Source organism: Neovison vison, chromosome 5 (assembly GCF_020171115.1).
Source record: "Neovison vison isolate M4711 chromosome 5, ASM_NN_V1, whole genome shotgun sequence".
NCBI classification, from domain to species: Eukaryota; Metazoa; Chordata; class Mammalia; order Carnivora; family Mustelidae; genus Neogale; species Neogale vison.
This window is the reverse complement of record NC_058095.1, coordinates 33563157-33580339: the sequence shown is the minus strand read 5'-3', so window position 1 is coordinate 33580339 and position 17183 is coordinate 33563157. Positions and strand designations below refer to the sequence as shown.

General features: G+C 37.6%; 1 protein-coding gene across 1 annotated transcript in view; it reads right to left on the bottom strand.

Moving 5' to 3' along the window:
* Positions 1-1794: 1794 nt before the first annotated feature.
* Positions 1795-17183, bottom strand: part of TAF15 (TATA-box binding protein associated factor 15) — a 28656-nt gene continuing 13267 nt past the window's right edge. The window contains exons 7-16 of the mRNA XM_044248427.1: positions 17055-17175; positions 10336-10370; positions 9671-9703; positions 8347-8456; positions 7017-7146; positions 5029-5121; positions 4270-4351; positions 4067-4155; positions 3433-3958; positions 1795-2122 (exon numbers count right to left, since the gene is read on the bottom strand). Of these exons, the coding sequence (XP_044104362.1) occupies positions 2083-2122; positions 3433-3958; positions 4067-4155; positions 4270-4351; positions 5029-5121; positions 7017-7146; positions 8347-8456; positions 9671-9703; positions 10336-10370; positions 17055-17175 (1259 nt within the window). The 3' untranslated portion in view covers positions 1795-2082. The remainder of the gene's footprint in view (positions 2123-3432; positions 3959-4066; positions 4156-4269; positions 4352-5028; positions 5122-7016; positions 7147-8346; positions 8457-9670; positions 9704-10335; positions 10371-17054; positions 17176-17183) is intronic.

Sequence of the window (17183 nt, the reverse complement as noted above, 5' to 3'; positions counted from 1 at the left end):
GAGCCCCATGCGGGGCTCGGTATCAGGACCCTGAGATCATGACCTGAGCCGAAGGCAGGGGCTTTAACCCACTGAGCCACCCAGGTACTCCCTCAAATAAATAAAATCTTTAAAGGTCAAGACTACAGACTTAAATTTGGCAGTCATCACTGTATCAGATGGTATTTAAAGCCACAGTCTGAATGAGTTCCTCCAGGATAAAAACGGGTATAAACAGAAAGACAAAGGTGATCAGAACAAGCCCTAAGAAACTTCCAACATGTGAAGGTCAAGTAGGGAAACCATCAAAGGAGAAATAGTAAAGGAAAAAAAATCAGGGTGCATCATGTTGAATGCCATTTTCTAAGCTGCAGATTTGCACACCTACTGAATCACTCCTACTGAAATCACTCCCCTCATTCGTTCCCAAACCTGTTCCTTCTCCCAGTGTCTATTTTTTTTTTTTTTAAAGATTTTATTTATTTGACAGAGAGAGAGAGAGAGATCACAAGTAGGCAGGGAGGCAGGCAGAGAGAGGAGGAAGCAGGGTCTCCGCGGAGCAGAGAGCCCGATATGGGGCTAGATCCCAGGATCCTGGGATCATGACCCAAGCCGAAGGCAGAGGCTTTAACCCACAGAGCCACCCAGACGCCCCCCAGTGTCTATTTAAGTGAGCAGGACATCTACCAATTACCAGGCCAGAAACCTGACTTCTCTCCCCACAATTTCTTACATCCAGCCAAATCCTGTCAAATGTCCCTCCCTCATTTCTCAAATAAAATTAGTTCTCTCCTCCTTGTCCAGTCTTTGAGCTCAGACCAGGATCTCGCTCACCTGGCTTACCATTCTGTCTCCAGTCCAGCGTCTCCATAGGCAGCCACAGGAATCCTTCAGTTGATGCCACTCAGGTCAGGCCACGCCCCTGGTTAAAATCTTTTAGTTATTCTCTATTTTGAGGCAGGGGAAAAATGAAATGGAAGGACCTTCTCACCAAGCTTACTTACCTCTCCAGTCTTACCTTTTGCAGGCCCCTCCCTGAACTCCTCCCTCTAATCACAAACACTATATACAATTCCCAAACACTCTTCCTCACTCTCTTACCTCCTGACTTACATGCTCATATCGTTTTCTGCTGGGAACACCATTTCCTCACGTAGCCTTCATACTTGGCCAATTACCACTCTTACCTCAAGACTTAGCAAGCCTTCGTGACCCCAACTGACTGGATTGTGTTCTACCAATCAGCCTTCAAAGCACCTTGTACTTATTCTTACTGGAGTATTGTCAGTCCTTATACTGTCTATTTGCTTGATGGGCAACATATCCAGCATCTTGTGCAATGCCTCACCCTTGGTAAGGATGGAGAGAGTTCTTTAACATACCGTGCACACTGGTGTCTGGACCCTGGCTTGTCAAATCCTTACTCTTCCTAACTTGCCCTTAGACTTCACATTCCTAGCAGCTAGAACACTGCCTAAATAAATGGTTCACAACTGTAAACTGCAATTAAACCGACTGTGTCAAAACCAACCGGTGAGTGATATAGATTCCTAGGCCTAGCTGCCCACACTTAACAAGTTCTGATGAATTAGACCTAGGGTGAGGTCTAGGAATCTCTAATTTTGAAAACCTCCTCAAGGTAATTCTGACATGCACTCATTCTTGCAAACTACTATTCTAAACAGAGTAGGAGCTCAGTATTGTTGAAAGTAACATTTTCAGTTCATGAAACAATGCATTTCTTAATTCTTTAGGGTTAGAGTCTGTTGTAACTGAATCCTGAGTGTGACAGAACAATGCACTAATGTACAAAAGTCCACAAAACAAGCAGCCTTTATTGCAGTAATACAAAACACTTTCCATTTTGGCAATATTTTACAACGCACTTAGCTTCAAGGGTTGGAAAGGAGGTTGGAAACTAAACAGGGAAATTTTAATGGACATTTCTAAAAGAAAAACTGTCCCAGCCCTCCCACCCAAATAAAAATCCAAATGTCACTTAATTTCACTACCCAAGAAGAGGCCACGAGGAAAGCAGCAGGCAAAACTCTGGCAATTTCACTATGGATCATGTCAGAGACAAAGGAACATTCAAAACAGTCATCAGTATGGTCGGTTGCGCTGATCATTTCTGTAGTCGTTTCTAGGAATGAAAAATAAAGAGCCAGACTAAATTCTAATTTTGTACCAAGGGGGGAGCATCATACACTTCCTCAGGGTGCTGGTAACTGGTCTCAATTTGTCAATTTCTGTAACAATGACACCATACCTATTTCTCTACTCTTGGAACGTGCTTAATAAACGTCTAATTTATCAGCTTTAAGACCCACAGAATTCCTAGAAGTTTTTTGCTATCATTCTCTTAAAAACTTCCCTTCTAGAATAAGGATTCCAAAGCACTGTGCTGTTTCAGGAGGTCAGAGACTGTGCCAATTCCAGTTCTCTAAACGGAAGAGTAACATAACAGAATTAGGCAAGCAAACATTTTAATGTAATAATTCTGGGTCTGCCACTTACTGTGTGACCTTGGAATAGTTACTCAGTGTTTCTTATTCCATAAAATGGGAAATACATCTACCTCACGGGGTTGCAAGAAGAACTAGAACTAAAAAATACAGACACTTCAACAGGATTTGCCACACAGTAAGAAGGGTTCAAAAGATAATAATTACTAATAGTTAATTATAGAGTGCTTACCATGGGCCAGGAACTGTCATAGCATAGTAATCTAATACAACTCCACGAAGGAGGTATTACTGGCCCCATTTTATAGATGAGAACACTGATGCTCCAAAGTAACTTGCCTAAAGTCACAGAGTTAAGTAAATGGTGGAGCCAGAATTTGAACCCATAAAAGTCTTGCCTCTGAAACTTCATGCTCTACTAATTCTCACTACCATATACTGCCTCTAGCATACAGATACTTAGTGTAATAACTGAAGTTCTTTCACCATCACTGGAGATTCAACTTTTTCTGCCTCTACACCATTCACATGCACAACACACTCCCGTCAGTACCATCAGCGATTTTCATCTGGAAAAGGTATTACCAGAATCTCCAGAGAAACAACTACAAGGTGACACAACACCAGGATTTCAGGATTTCAGGATTTCAGAAAACACACCCCTCTGAAAGGTGTACTCCCCCTCACTTAGATTAAGAACCTCTGATTTACATACAATTTCAAATTATATCTCACTCTCAATTATCTTTAGCCATGAGGAAAAACAGCACAATACACACACACCAATATAAATATCTGTGAAACAGAATTTCCGAAACAAAACGAGTTTTAGAAATTTCTAAACAGGAAACTAAAAGAATCTTCTCCATTCTCACTGAGAGTTTCCAATGAAAAATTCAAGTTCCAAAAAACTGAACCTTAAGAAAATGTGACAAAAACCCTAAAAGCAGTGAGATTAAAAGGTTAACAAGTACATTCTAATACTCACCTTCCTCCCATTTTGCCTCCATAGCCGCCTCGGTCTCCTCCATAGCCGCCCCCACTCCTGTCACCTCCATAGCCGCCACTTCGGTCTCCACCGTAGCCCCCGCCGCCACCACGGTCTCCTCCATAGCCCCCCCCACTGCGGTCTCCTCCATAGCCGCCTCGGTCTCCACCGTAGCCGCCACCTCGGTCTCCCCCATAGCCGCCGCCTCGGTCTCCTCCATAACCGCCTCCTCGGTCTCCACCATAGCCGCCTCCTCGGTCTCCACCGTAACCGCCGCCTCGATCTCCTCCATAGCCGCCGCCTCGGTCCCCACCGTAACCACCTCCTCGGTCCCCACCATAGCCACCCCCACTTCTGTCTCCACCATAGCCGCCCCCACTTCTATCTCCTCCATAGCCGCCGCCGCCACTTCTGTCTCCTCCGTAGCCGCCGCCGCTCCTGTCTCCTCCATAGCCGCCTCGGTCTCCGCCTCTGCCCCCACGACCTCTATAGCCCCTCTCTCCACCATAGCCTCTTCCCCGGAAGTCTGCAAAGTAGAGATGCAAACCAGTGAGGCCAACAGGATATTGTAAACCACCCCTAATGCTAGTCAGAAGATAAATGCCATGCAGATGCTATCAAAAAGCCAACTCACCTCCTCCCGAGGGACGAGAGTCCTCTGGTCTGGGCTCATTACACTGGTTGCAGGAATTCCTTCGAGCAAAGTTCATATTTCCACATGATCTGAGAGGGGGAAAATAAAAATGTTCAATAGTTTCCAATTGAATCAGAACCCCCTCTTGCATCCTCCAACCCCAATCCCAACTCTGCTACTGCCAGAGTAAATAGTATACTTACGGATTAGGGCAAACCCAGTCCCCACTTTTGGGGTCTCCACCTCTCCCCTGAAAGCCTCCACGACCTCTATATCCTCCACGGCCTAGGATAAAGAAGGGTGGGAGAGAAAAATCAGCAAACAACTTTACCGGCAGAGGAAAAGCACCAGATGAAAGAATTAAGAGCAAGTAACCATAAATAACTGGGTGGTTGCCCCCAAAATTAAGCCCTAGGGTAGAATTCTGATTCTTTCATTTGAAGCTTTACTTAGTAAATTCAAGAAATGTGGGAAAAGACCCCAGGCACCTATTACAGTGCAAATAATGCCCTAAAAAACTTCAAAGTCCACTTTCTATTATAATACTCTCCTTGGTTTGAGAATCTCAGTGATAAAGGTAGGAAGACATGTTTTAAATTTAAGGAATTAATAAACACAGTAGAAATGAACAAGGTGGCAACAACTGTATCAGGGAACTTACAAACTGGTCAGATTACCTAATTAGGTATCATTTAAACAATCACCTACTGATCTCCAGGTGAATAACAAACAGCCACAAAGCCTCCCAAAGGGATTTTCAGAACTTTCTTCCAACTATTTTCTTAACTATTATGACACCCTATTTACCCAATCTCCTTTCAGTACCCACTCTCGCTTTAAGACAGAAGGAAAAAAACCTAGGGGGACAAAGAGGTAGTAGTATACACAAAAGAGACAGAACATGGACTCAAATTTCAAAGCCTTGGTACAATATCCAGGCCTGTGAGCAACAAGTGTCTTACCTCGTCGCCCACCTCCACTTCCACCTCCTCTCATGAATTCAGGTCTTCTGGTAGCAAAAGACACTTTAATGATGTTGCCATGGAATTCTTTTCCTAAGATGAAAAAAGAAGAGTCTTGAAGAAATGCTACTCCACATCTCAACAAAAATATAAAACTATCTTGGAAGTTTTTAGTTTTAGAGAAATAACTGATATCCTCACACAAATCCAAACACAACAGTGTTCCCAGTGTTCAAGGTAACAGTGCTCAAACATGATGGAATCTACTGAATAGAGCAGATCTGTCACTGGGACAGTTACTTCTTACTAAGCAAGAACCCCAACATCCAGTATTTGTATATGGGAAGAGTGAAGTGCAGCACTATGTGTATAGTATGTCACCACTTTGGCTGTATAGAGGGACTGAATGTGTGCCTTTACATGCACATACATGCTATATACACACCGCCGATTATACACAACTCTCAGGAGGGGAAAAGAGATCACTGGGGGTCAAAGGTAGAAAGAAAGTTCATTTTTTCTCTCCACTTCTGGTACAGTTTGAAACTCTTTTACTATACGCAAGTAGTATCTTTAAAAGTAATACATGCCAGAAAATGAAAGCATATGTGATTACTTACACATATGCACGCACACCTATATTCTGCAGCCCAGGGCCTTAGAGACAGAAATTAATCTTTTTACTTTACATTAAACAAGAAGATTCATAAAATGGTCACAATTCCAAGGGATTCAGCTCCCTAATTAAAGCCCCTACTATTATGGCCAGCAACGTTCCAGAGTATCACACAGTAGGACCTAGGAAGCCACTCATGGATCAGTATTTTCAAAGCTATAGAATGACCTGAACTACTGAGTTAGATTTAAGGGGCTCATATGCTATGGGCAAAAAAAGCACAATTATTTTTGAACATATGAGCAAAAGAGATTGCTTTTTAATTTACCAAACTATGAAAAACACAGAAAAGTGAAGAAGAATGGATCTAGCCTTCATAGCAATGATAAAGCTGGAAAGATTAAAGAAAAAAGGAAAGAATATGAAGGTGAGGACAGAGTATCACAATCTCATTTCTGCAGAAGAAATGCAATTAAATTTTAAAGGACAGAGGTACAATAATCTCAGAACCAGAAGGGACCTCAGGTATCTATCAATCTAATCTAGCACGGTTAAGTCCTTTAGAGACTGTGGATGCAGACTGCCTGAGTTTGAATCCTGACTGTGCCAGTTATGCTATGATCCTAGAAATTATACAGCTTCTCTCTGCCTCAGTTTCAACATCTAAAAATAGTAATAATAGGGTGTATGTCTCATAGGGTTACTGTGAGGATCAAACTGAATTAATGGATATGCATCTTCTAGAACTATGTCTAGCCTGTAAACCATAGTAAACATGCAGTAAGTGTTGGTTTTTATTAGAGTACAAAACAATGAATTTCTAATAACATGGGGAAATGACTGTTAAAATGTTAAGTGAAAAAAGCATGAGACAAAACTACATTTGGAGTATAATGACAAACTTTAAAAAATGCTCTTAGAAGAATGAAATTAAATTTAATAAAAAATATTATCAATGGTTATTTCTGAGTAGAGTACTATGGATGCTTTACTGTTTTCTTCTACTTTCCCACATTTTCTTGTTTTCAGGGGAAAAAAGTCTTAATATTTATTCCAAATATGTATTAACTTCGTATTTGAAGGGAAATTAATCTAAATTTACAAAGAAGACAGTTAAGCATGCCAACCCTCTAAATCTCCATCAGAGTGGCTTTAAGCACAAGGTAGAATAATAAGGAAATATTGGAGACAAACAAGGGGAGAGCTCATCTACCTCATTTCTGAAGGTATGTAAAAATTTTGGCCTTTATTTTTAATAAAATATCCACAAAAGTAAACACGAAAATAACCAGTCTACCAGAATATATTTTGACTTTAAGACTAGAAAACATTTATCCAAACTGCATACTGAAACAGTATGAGTAAGATATACCATCAAACCAGTCAATGGCTGCCTTGGCTGAAGGAGGGTCATCAAATGACACTGTTGCCTCTCCTTTTGGCTTCCCTGTGTCCTTGTCTGTATACAGATTGATCATTGGTTTTCCCGTCTTCTTATTTGTCTGAGGAACAAACAAGATTTTAATAGTTTTTTTTAAAAAAAGTGATCATAAACCATAAAAATTAAGATTTTTTAAAGGAATTCACATATCCATACTATAAATAGTGCGTACCTAATATAAAAATTAAGTTATTTTTAGGTTCTGAAAAGGAAACTCTCTTAAGATATACTAAGTAAAACCCACGCTATGAAAATGATACTTTATGTATATTGTATTGTAATGTATACTGTATTATCTATGTATAATTTCTTTAAACCCACAAAAAAAATGTAGATAATTCTTCATATAAATATATACCTTGTATAACATAAAAAAGAATCAGGAAGAATGTACACCAAGCAAATTTACAGATTACTACTAAGGGATACACCCTGCAGCTCGCTGGGATGGGAGTGGAAGATAAATAAGAACGTTTACTCTTCAGAACGGTGTGAATTTTTTACATGTCATGGGTAAATGAGTAATTCCACAGACATCAAAACAAGGACAAATGCAAACTGATTTCAGGCAAATGCTACAATCTACTAACACTAACTGCTGCTTTCTAAGTTAAAGAGAGGAGAAATATATGCATGAAACAAATGGTGCATGAGACACATTAAGTATACAATAAACAATATAGTTATGAAACAGAGCATCATGTACTGGGCTAATATGTAATACAGTCTGCATATAATGGCCTTTTGGAATCTACTAGAATGTTCTCACACCCTCGTTTGGTTCTCACAATTTTTAGGAGCTAGGCAGAGACTATTTCTAAAGTTTTTTTTTTTTTTTTTAATATTTTATTTATTTATTTGACAGAGAGATCACAAGTAGGCAGAGAGGCAGGCAGAGAGAGAGGAAGAGAAGCAGGCCCCCTGCAGAGCAGAGAGCCCAATGTGGGGCTTGATCCCAGGACCCTGGGATCATGACCTGAGCTGAAGGCAGAGATTTTAACCCACTGAGCCACCCAGGTGCCCCAGCAGAGACTATTTCTAAAGCCCAAGACTGAAAGTTAAAGTAGAAGGCTATGGGAAGATAACCAAGCAAGGAATAAAATTTTCGTGTATTTAGCAAATTTAGCAAAAGGCCTACAAACATGGTTGGGCATGTGTATCAGGGCATTTTAAGATACATAATCTTATGTAATCTATGTAGTGTAACTAGAGTATATTAATAATTATGAGATTTTCAACATAAGCCATACTTTCTACTCACCTTGATAATTCCTATTTGTTTAAAGAACTCCCCCACTTGATCTGTAGACACACCCTCCCCAAGTCCTTGCACAAAGATTGTGTTGTTATCTGAATTATCAGATTCTGAATCTAAGGGGAAAAAAATTATGGTTAATTATACATATTCCTTGGTCTTAACTACATCCTGATCAGTAATCAAGAGTAATAATTTATTGTCCAATATTCAACTACTTCTATGACCAAAAGAAAAAAGGACCAATATACAAAAAATCTTCTATCAACATGCGAAGTGGTCACCATAGTTATCTGGTAGTAGATCAATCCTGACAACCAAACTTCATTTAAAGTGGATCAAGTCCACACTATGTGAAATACAGACCAATTAAAGGAGATCTTAGAAATCTTACTCTTTACATTCAGATACAGGGCTGAAGCTCATGAATAGATGAAGACAGTCAGTATTAATTAGCACTCCTTTCTTTGGAGAGCTTTAACACTTTATGGCTAATCAATACTTCTAAGGCTCTCCAGTAGAAAATTCCCCAAATCTGACACTCTGGACTCCAAGCAAGCCAAGCACAACTACTGGTTTCCCAATCATTGCAATAAGCCCTGTATATACCAGAGGGTAAGGGCACCTTGACAGACACCTTACCTTACATGCACACTTTTTGATTAGTACAACAAAGTAAGAAAGATGTACAAAAATTCAGTCCTTCAAGAGATAATTCAGAAATTGCCATCCATATAGAATATTTTGGCATCTTAATAAAAACAAAAGTCTGATTTCAATACGTATTAAAATTTTTTGCCTAAAATAGATTTTTAATATTTAAATTATAACTTCCAAAAGGCTCCAGATAGCTTTGAATTTCATTTAAAAATAAAAGCCACATGAAATCAGTGACCTCTGCCCAGAGTAAGATAATTCTCCCCATGTATGAATTCATGTTCCTTAGGCCCACTAAGCAGACTACCAATCTGATGTAATATTTTCTTAAACAGTTTTTCTACTTCAAATTCCCAATGATACCAACTCTCTTAAATTTGATCTGTAGTATATAAATAAGTAATGTTAATTAGAATACAAGATTGAGTATTTCTTCATAAAAGAAAAAACAGAGCATAGGAAACCACAAATAGCAATTTTCCCCAGCACACTTTCCAATTTTCCTGAATTTTTCTTTCTATGTTTTTAGAAGTGAAGCTCCCTAATTCTGGAAACACTATCAAATTAAATCTTCCTCCTGCCCTAACTCCTCCAACACAGACACTTTTTTCTTGAAAAACTGGAAAACTAACATTCTCTTAATGGCAAAGTCATAAACTACCATAAACCTTACCAGCATCTGGTCTGGGTCCATAATCCCTGTGACCTAAGGGAAAAGAAAAGAAAAAGAAAAAAAAAAAAAAAGCTATTTAAGGCAACTCATTAGAAATCACGAAAAAATAGTAATAAAAACCAAGGCATGAAAGTCAATACTTCCAAAATCCTTGAAAGTCAACCATCACAGATTTACAAAGTAAATATATAAATTAAGTTTTACTAAGTTTAGAAATCAAGATGAAAGTCAATTATTTCCTTAAATTTGTCCCAGACGGTACCCGCCACTTTGGCATTATGCTAGTATCACTTTTGTTAAGCTCTGGTTGTGAAGGCTGATTGGAAAACCCTAATAATTTAACAACACCATGTCAGCTGCCTTTATTAATAAATGTATTGTCAAATCCAGTGAAAGTCTCATTCAACGGTCACCACAGACTCTTTCATGCAAATTCACTGTGTAGAAACCCATTGGACTGTTTGAGATCAACTTTGGCTTTTTAATGTTCTCTTTGAGATATTTATGTATATATATACATATAATTTTTTTTTTTTTAAAAGCACACAACACACACCAGCCTCAACAGAGTAAGAAAGGGCTTAGAACTGCGTCTGCGGGATATTGGTGGCTTTTAGATTTATATAGCATTTCCACTGAAACATTTTGGGATACTCAGCACTTACCACCAAAATTTTTGAAGCCACCGCGGTCACCACCACTGCAGAGGAAAAATTGAAGAAATGATTTCTTCCTTAAGTCTCTAATGTGCTGAGCCCTGGGCTCAATCTACACTTAACTGTCACAAGTAGAGTGCCTAGGGAAACAGTAGCACCTCTAACTTTCCAGTAAATTCCATTTCATAGACTTCAAAATGTTGTTTCCACCTCAGTGTCTTCCCAAGGATCTATTTCCACAAGGTTGCCTTTTCAAGCTTACTACAGAATGTATCTCATATACTCTTATTTTAAAATCTTCCCAACCCCAAGCCAAAGGGATACTATTCATACCATAACTTAAAAGCTGGAGGCACAGAATGAAGAATGCTAAACTGGAGCAAATATTCTTCCCAAGGGGGATTTTTTTTTTAAATATGAGGAAAAAGGAAAAGGACTAAGATTCTGATAGTGGAATGGGAGGTAAAAACTTCAGTAGTATATTCTATTATGATACCAAATTGTGGGTTTTATGAGATGAAGAAAAAAAGTGAGGTATAAATATACACGAAAGTGAGCCTGAAAGTAGTCTTAATCTCGAATCATTCAGAAATCTGAGAAAATGAGCACTAAAAGAGAGCATAACTCCTACTCTATACCCACTATAATATACGAGATCTCTTCATATCAGAGCTACTGAGATTCATGCTGCCAAATGCTCTGTACACCGATCAGTAGATCATGCAACAGAACAGAATGCAACACACTCCAGTATCACAGCTGCCCTCAAGAAAATGACTACCTGGCAAATTTCCACTGACAGGTAAGTCAATGGTCCTTGTATGCATAAAAGCCACGTAAGAAATCTGAGATCTCTCTCACCAAGAAACTGTTGAGATCCCATACATTAAAAGCTTGTCTCTCTTGCGTGAACTAAGGAAGCCACTAAGATTCACACACTGTCATGGAAATAAAAACAACCAGTTTTCAGATGGTGACATCTAGTATGCTACTACCATTAATCATCTACTATCTTCAAGAAATTAATCCAACACACTAAGGTCTCTCCAATGCTTAAAAGACTTTCCTGTAATGGTAACATTGCCCCTCCAGCCTCTAGATGGCTCTTCTGAAACATCCTGAGAAAAAATGCTCTAACTAAATGAGAAAGCAGTCTTCTTTTATAAGTCTATTCTACTACCTTGATGTAAAATCTCCCCATGCAACCAGTTTAGGTATAGACACAAGCACCTTAATTTGTTATTAATTTTATTTAATTTCCAAGAAGACTCTAAGGAGAATAAGGCTATTTCAAGACTATGCAGACAATACAGTGCTCAGGCCCTTTATATACATATAGTCTCCTATTGAGTCTCTAAGATCCCTCTTTCAGAACCAAGCCCTTCCTACACTTCTAATTGACCTGTGTATCACTGCTTAACTCTTTTAAGGAAAGCCAACATAGTTCTTGAGATTAACCTGAAAAATCTTGTTATTAGAAACCAAGATATCTTAGGTTTCTTCAAAAATGACAAGAACTCAAAAAAAAAAAAAAAAAAAAAAAGAGGAAAGAACCAGTGAAATATTAAGCCCACAATTCTGTCAGGAGGTTAAAGTCCGCAGGATAAAGTAGATTCTTTAAATAGGAAATTTTTGTAAGTAAGTGCTGGAAAAGATACCTCTTATTTTGCTGTCATCTTAAACAAAGTACCAAACTGTTTATCTGACCACAGTGGAGAGAAATACCCAACTACATACATCAGCTAATTCCTGTATTTTCTACTCTGCCCATCAAGATAACTTTGAACAATAAGGACATACCACTGCAAAATAAAAGTGCAATGTAAAACAAATGATATTTAAGTAGGTTTGTTATTTCCTATTTCTCCATATAATGACATTTTAACTTAAATCACCTTCGTTGAGCATTTCCTTTGAAAATATGGCAGCTGAAGATTTCAACACAATGGCCATAAACATGTAAACATCACAGTGCATTTGAAAAAGTACTAGCCTTCAAACTAAGAGACTCAGGGTATAGTCTTTACTACTGCTAATCAATCTTGAAAATTTGGACATGTCAGTAGTTCTCCCTAGGTTCAGTTTCCTCCTTCACAAAGTAAGGGTATACGTCCCTGCTACTCAAACAGTGGTCCAAGCAGAGCCTGAGAGCATCTCAGAAAAGCAGGATCCTGGAAAAGTAGGCCTCACCTCTTATCTACGAAATCAGAATCTGCATTTTAATAAGATAACCAAGGAATTCATATATAAAGATTGAGAAGCACCAGTCTAGATGATCTACAATCCTAGGACTGTAGGTGAAGCTTTCTTTCAAATTCAAATGTTTCTAACTTTTTCTCTTCTCTTATTAAGAAATTCCATATTAACTAGTAATTACAACCCCTTATAAGCAAATTTATTATATTAAATACACTAAATAAATCTCAAGTAGTAGTCAATATTAAGTATTTAACAAAAGATGGGTCTGTGGTTAAGAATCTTTCAAACCTGTAGTCAGGTTACAAGTCCTTTTTCCATAGGCCAAACTGAGGCTTCACTAGCCAATTAAGTCAATGAAGATATGGGAACATCTGGGTCAAGACGTTGCCACAACAATGTCTTCCAGAAAAAGCAGCAAACTTGTACACAAAAGAATTCCAGAAGTAAGGACATCTGAAGGTGTAGTAGTAGAGGTATTTAGAGATTAACATCCTCCACTGTATGGCTGACTGTCGCCTGCGTAAGAAAACCTACTATATATTCTTGACTCAACTATAGAAATTGTCCCAAGTTCAAAACCACAATAAGCAGCCTACCCTAAGGTAGACTGAGGGTTCTTTCATTGTTACAATATCACATATGTAGAGGAGAAGACAGTCATTTAATTTGATGGTCATTTAATTTCAGGTGTTTGCCAAGAAAAAGTTCTTCAGACAGAATCTCTACTCTGAATCTTTCAATTTAAAAGAAAATCTAAATATATCTATTCAAAGACTTAAATTGCCAAATAGTAAAAGGATAATACAGGAACCTTTGTTTCAGAAAATCCATTATCTAAAGAGAAAAAGAGACTTACCTAAAAATTAGAAAAGATTAGTTAAAAAAAACAAATAGCATGTGCTATGCTTGCATTTTCAGAGTAAACCCAAATTACAATTTTTTGGATGTGAAGAAGACTAACATTAATTCCAAATGTAAATGACTCAATGGATTTAAATATCATTCTCAACAGTAGCTGTATTTATGTCTTATTTCCTCCCATGTCTTGTACGTGTGGTAAAAAGCTCTCTGGATTCAACATTTACCCACATTTCAAGAAGCCAAAAACCTCTCATTATAGAGCTACCTGTCCAATACAGTATTCACTAGCCAAATGCGGCTGTTGACCCTTTGAAATGTGGACAATCTAAATTAAGATGTAGTCAAAATACAAAAAGGAAAAAAAAAAGATTTCAAAGTCTTAGTATGAAAAAGGCAATATACAATATTTCAGTAATTTTATAATGATTATATGATAAAATACAGGGGGTATATTAGATTAAGTAAAATGTATTATTAAAATTAATTTTACCTATGTTTTTAGGATTTTTTAATTTATTCATCTGACAGAGAAAGAGAGAGAGAGTGCGTGCGCACAAGTAGGGGAGGCAGCAGGCAGAGGCAAAGGGAGAAGCAGGCTTCCTGCCAAGCAGGGAACCTGATGCAGGTCCCTGGGACCATGATCTGAGCCGAAGGCAGACACCCAATAAACTGAGCCACCCAGGCACTCCTACCTGCCTATGTTCTTTTAATGCACCTACTACAAAATTTAAAATTACACATGTGGCTCACATTTGTGACCCATGTTACATTTCTACTGGGCAGTGCTATTCTAGATTATTACCAAAACATATGCACAATTAAAATGGAACTAGTCAAAAACTCTTCTAAGACAGTCAAAATTCAGAATGACTTTTTTAGGCTCAAGATATTAAAGCCTTGAAAAAGCTCTATAATTTGATGACTTAACAATGAAAAATAACAGTTATCTATAAAGTTCTGGCAATTTTGTCATGCACTCATCACAATGCTGAAGTTAAAAACACTGAGAGAACTTACAGCCTTAAACTTCTAACCCACTAGGTTATCAATTTTAGATGACAATTAGAAATTCAATCTTTGCTACAACTGCTTTTTCAAAGAAAAACATTGGTTCCTATAGTCACTACAATTTTCACATATTTTTCTTCCATATTTGTAAAATCAGCACTTCCTTTTGGTCTATATTCTTCCCCCAGCCAAGCAATTACACATACTGAGTCTAAAAATGTCCCATCCTTTACCACGTCTCCCACCCTCACCCACAAACTAAGCCCCTTCTTTAAATAAAAATCTAACTAATGCCAGATATTCTTCAAACAGCCCTGAAAGCATTGTATTTTCAACCTTGATATAATTTTTTTAAGTAAGATGATCAGAAACACAAATGGGAGTGTTGATGAAAACTAACAAAAGATGTTTGGATATTTTTGGTACTTAAATGTAAACAAGTGTTAAAAGTCCTAAAACGAGGCATTTTTACTCTAATTCAAAATACTTTACCCCTTAAATAAGCTAAAGAGCACATCTTGAATAGGATATTGTGACACATGAAAATTATCTGAACTTCAAATTTCCATACCCATAAATGAAGTTTTACTGGAACACAACCATGTTTACTTATATATTGTCTATGGCTGCTTTGGTGCTACAAGGGCAGAGATGAGCAGTGATAAAAGAAATCATATGGCCCAAAAAGCCTAAAATATTTACGACTTGGCCTTTCACATAAAAAATTTACCAATCCAATATACAGAATCATTGAATCATCATTCACATGGATTCCTAAAAAAGGCCTTTCAAGAACAACCCATTTATTGGCTGGGGCGGGGGTGGGGGGTTGCGCAGAATAGGGTGTGATAGCAATTAGTCAAGACCCCCTCCCCCAATCCTACCTTGAACCAGATCAGTATTATTTTGACTTAACATATAGGGTGCTTCCACAAAGATAGCGTGTGAAAAGGCTCTAAGGCTAAATAAAAACATCTGAAAATCAAAAACTTTGGTTCAAATCAAGTATCTGCACCATAAATTATACTGAAATATGATGCCAAGAAGGTTATGAAAGCTATTAAAAATGGGACTCTCAAGATGGTTAAGGTATAGAGCTCCCCCCTGTGTTATTAGGAGATTCATTCAAGGTCCTTTCAAATCTCTAAGAGTCATCTCTTAAAGATGAAAACACATTTTTAAAGATTTCTCTCCCCTTGTCCTTCTGAAAAGCGGGTTTCTACCATTCTCACACAATGTCATAGTCTAATTAATAATGTACTGGACATAACTTCCTTATGAAGAAAATCAAACCTACGATATACTATAAAACACAGCATTCCAAAAAAGCCAATTATCTAAAATATACTAATTGGAAAATTAAATATACCTGTTAGCTACTTTGTTTGGGATTCTGTTTGAGATGGGAAGGAGGCTATTAGGTAGAAAGTAAGCACCATGTCACTTTACAGTGTTCATTTATATCCACATGATGGCAGGCTGCTCACTTTGATAATAAAGAGCATACAGTAATATATTTAAATGTTGAAAACTGACTTTGGCTATCAATCGAAAGACTTAATGTTCAGTGTTATAAAAGTTCATCAAATATGTTTAGGCTTTAATTCTGCCATAATAATCAAAGTACCATACACTAAACACAGAGAAACACAAGTCAGTGATCAAATTCCTGGCTCACTTAAAGAAGTAATAGTGCTGTATGTAACTAGTTCTGTTGCTCAGGTCACCTCAGGGGACAGAAAGTCCCTAAGGAGCAAAAGAGCAAACCGGCACTGATATGTTATTAAGCGTCAGTTTAACAGGCCACTAATAATTTCAATTCCCAAGGAACACAAATTAATCCTTCAACACTGTGTATTTTACACATAAATTTGCAACCTGCAAACCTCAACTGAGGATACAAATGTCAGTTATTTTTTCATTCCTGTTTTTAGGGCCAAAGTGCTAAATTTACAGATATATTTAAAAGTAATTTTATAACCAGCTTTCCTAACATATGCCAAAATTAAGTACCAAAACCTGATAGCAATGAGGAAAAGAAAAGCTGAATTAAAAAGTCATCTTTTCCATAGCTTAGTCTGAATAAAATATGCAATGACAGGGGATATTGCACTAATTATTTCAATAATTATTTACTTAAGAAAGAAGACAAAAGTAGTTTACATAAAATCTTTCTCATTTGCCAACCCCACCTTTATATACTCTGCTATGGCCTCCTAATATTGTCCCTTCCCAAGGGGATTCAAGATTAAGGAATAGCCTCTCTACACTCCAATCTAAAATTAACTTACCTTTTATGTTTTATATATAATATACTTGGATTCTCAGAGTCATCTTTTAAAGGAGTTTAGACTCTATAGCTCTGGCAGGAAAAACATAGTTAAGTGGTTTAATCACAACCATAAAAGGGGAATTTTCTCCACTGGTGTTTAATATACACCACAAAAACTAACTGCTAACATAGCCTACTCTGAGGTAATTAACCAACATCTTAAGACTGAAAAGAAATTTTTAATTTCTGCCTCCTATAACATAATCTAAGTAAGCCTCTTAACTAAATCAGATGCTGGAATCAAACCAGCTAAGTAAAACAACAAATTTTTTTTAAATTAAAAAAAGACAGAGAGAAAAAATGTAGGCACCTATACATAAATACTTACCTTGATCCTGTCATAGGACCTCTTCCATCCTTGTCATATCCCCCACGCCCTCTACCTCCTCCCTGTGACCCGCCATATCCTCTATTATCTTCTCCATACCTACTCACATCACGACGGTCATCTACAAGA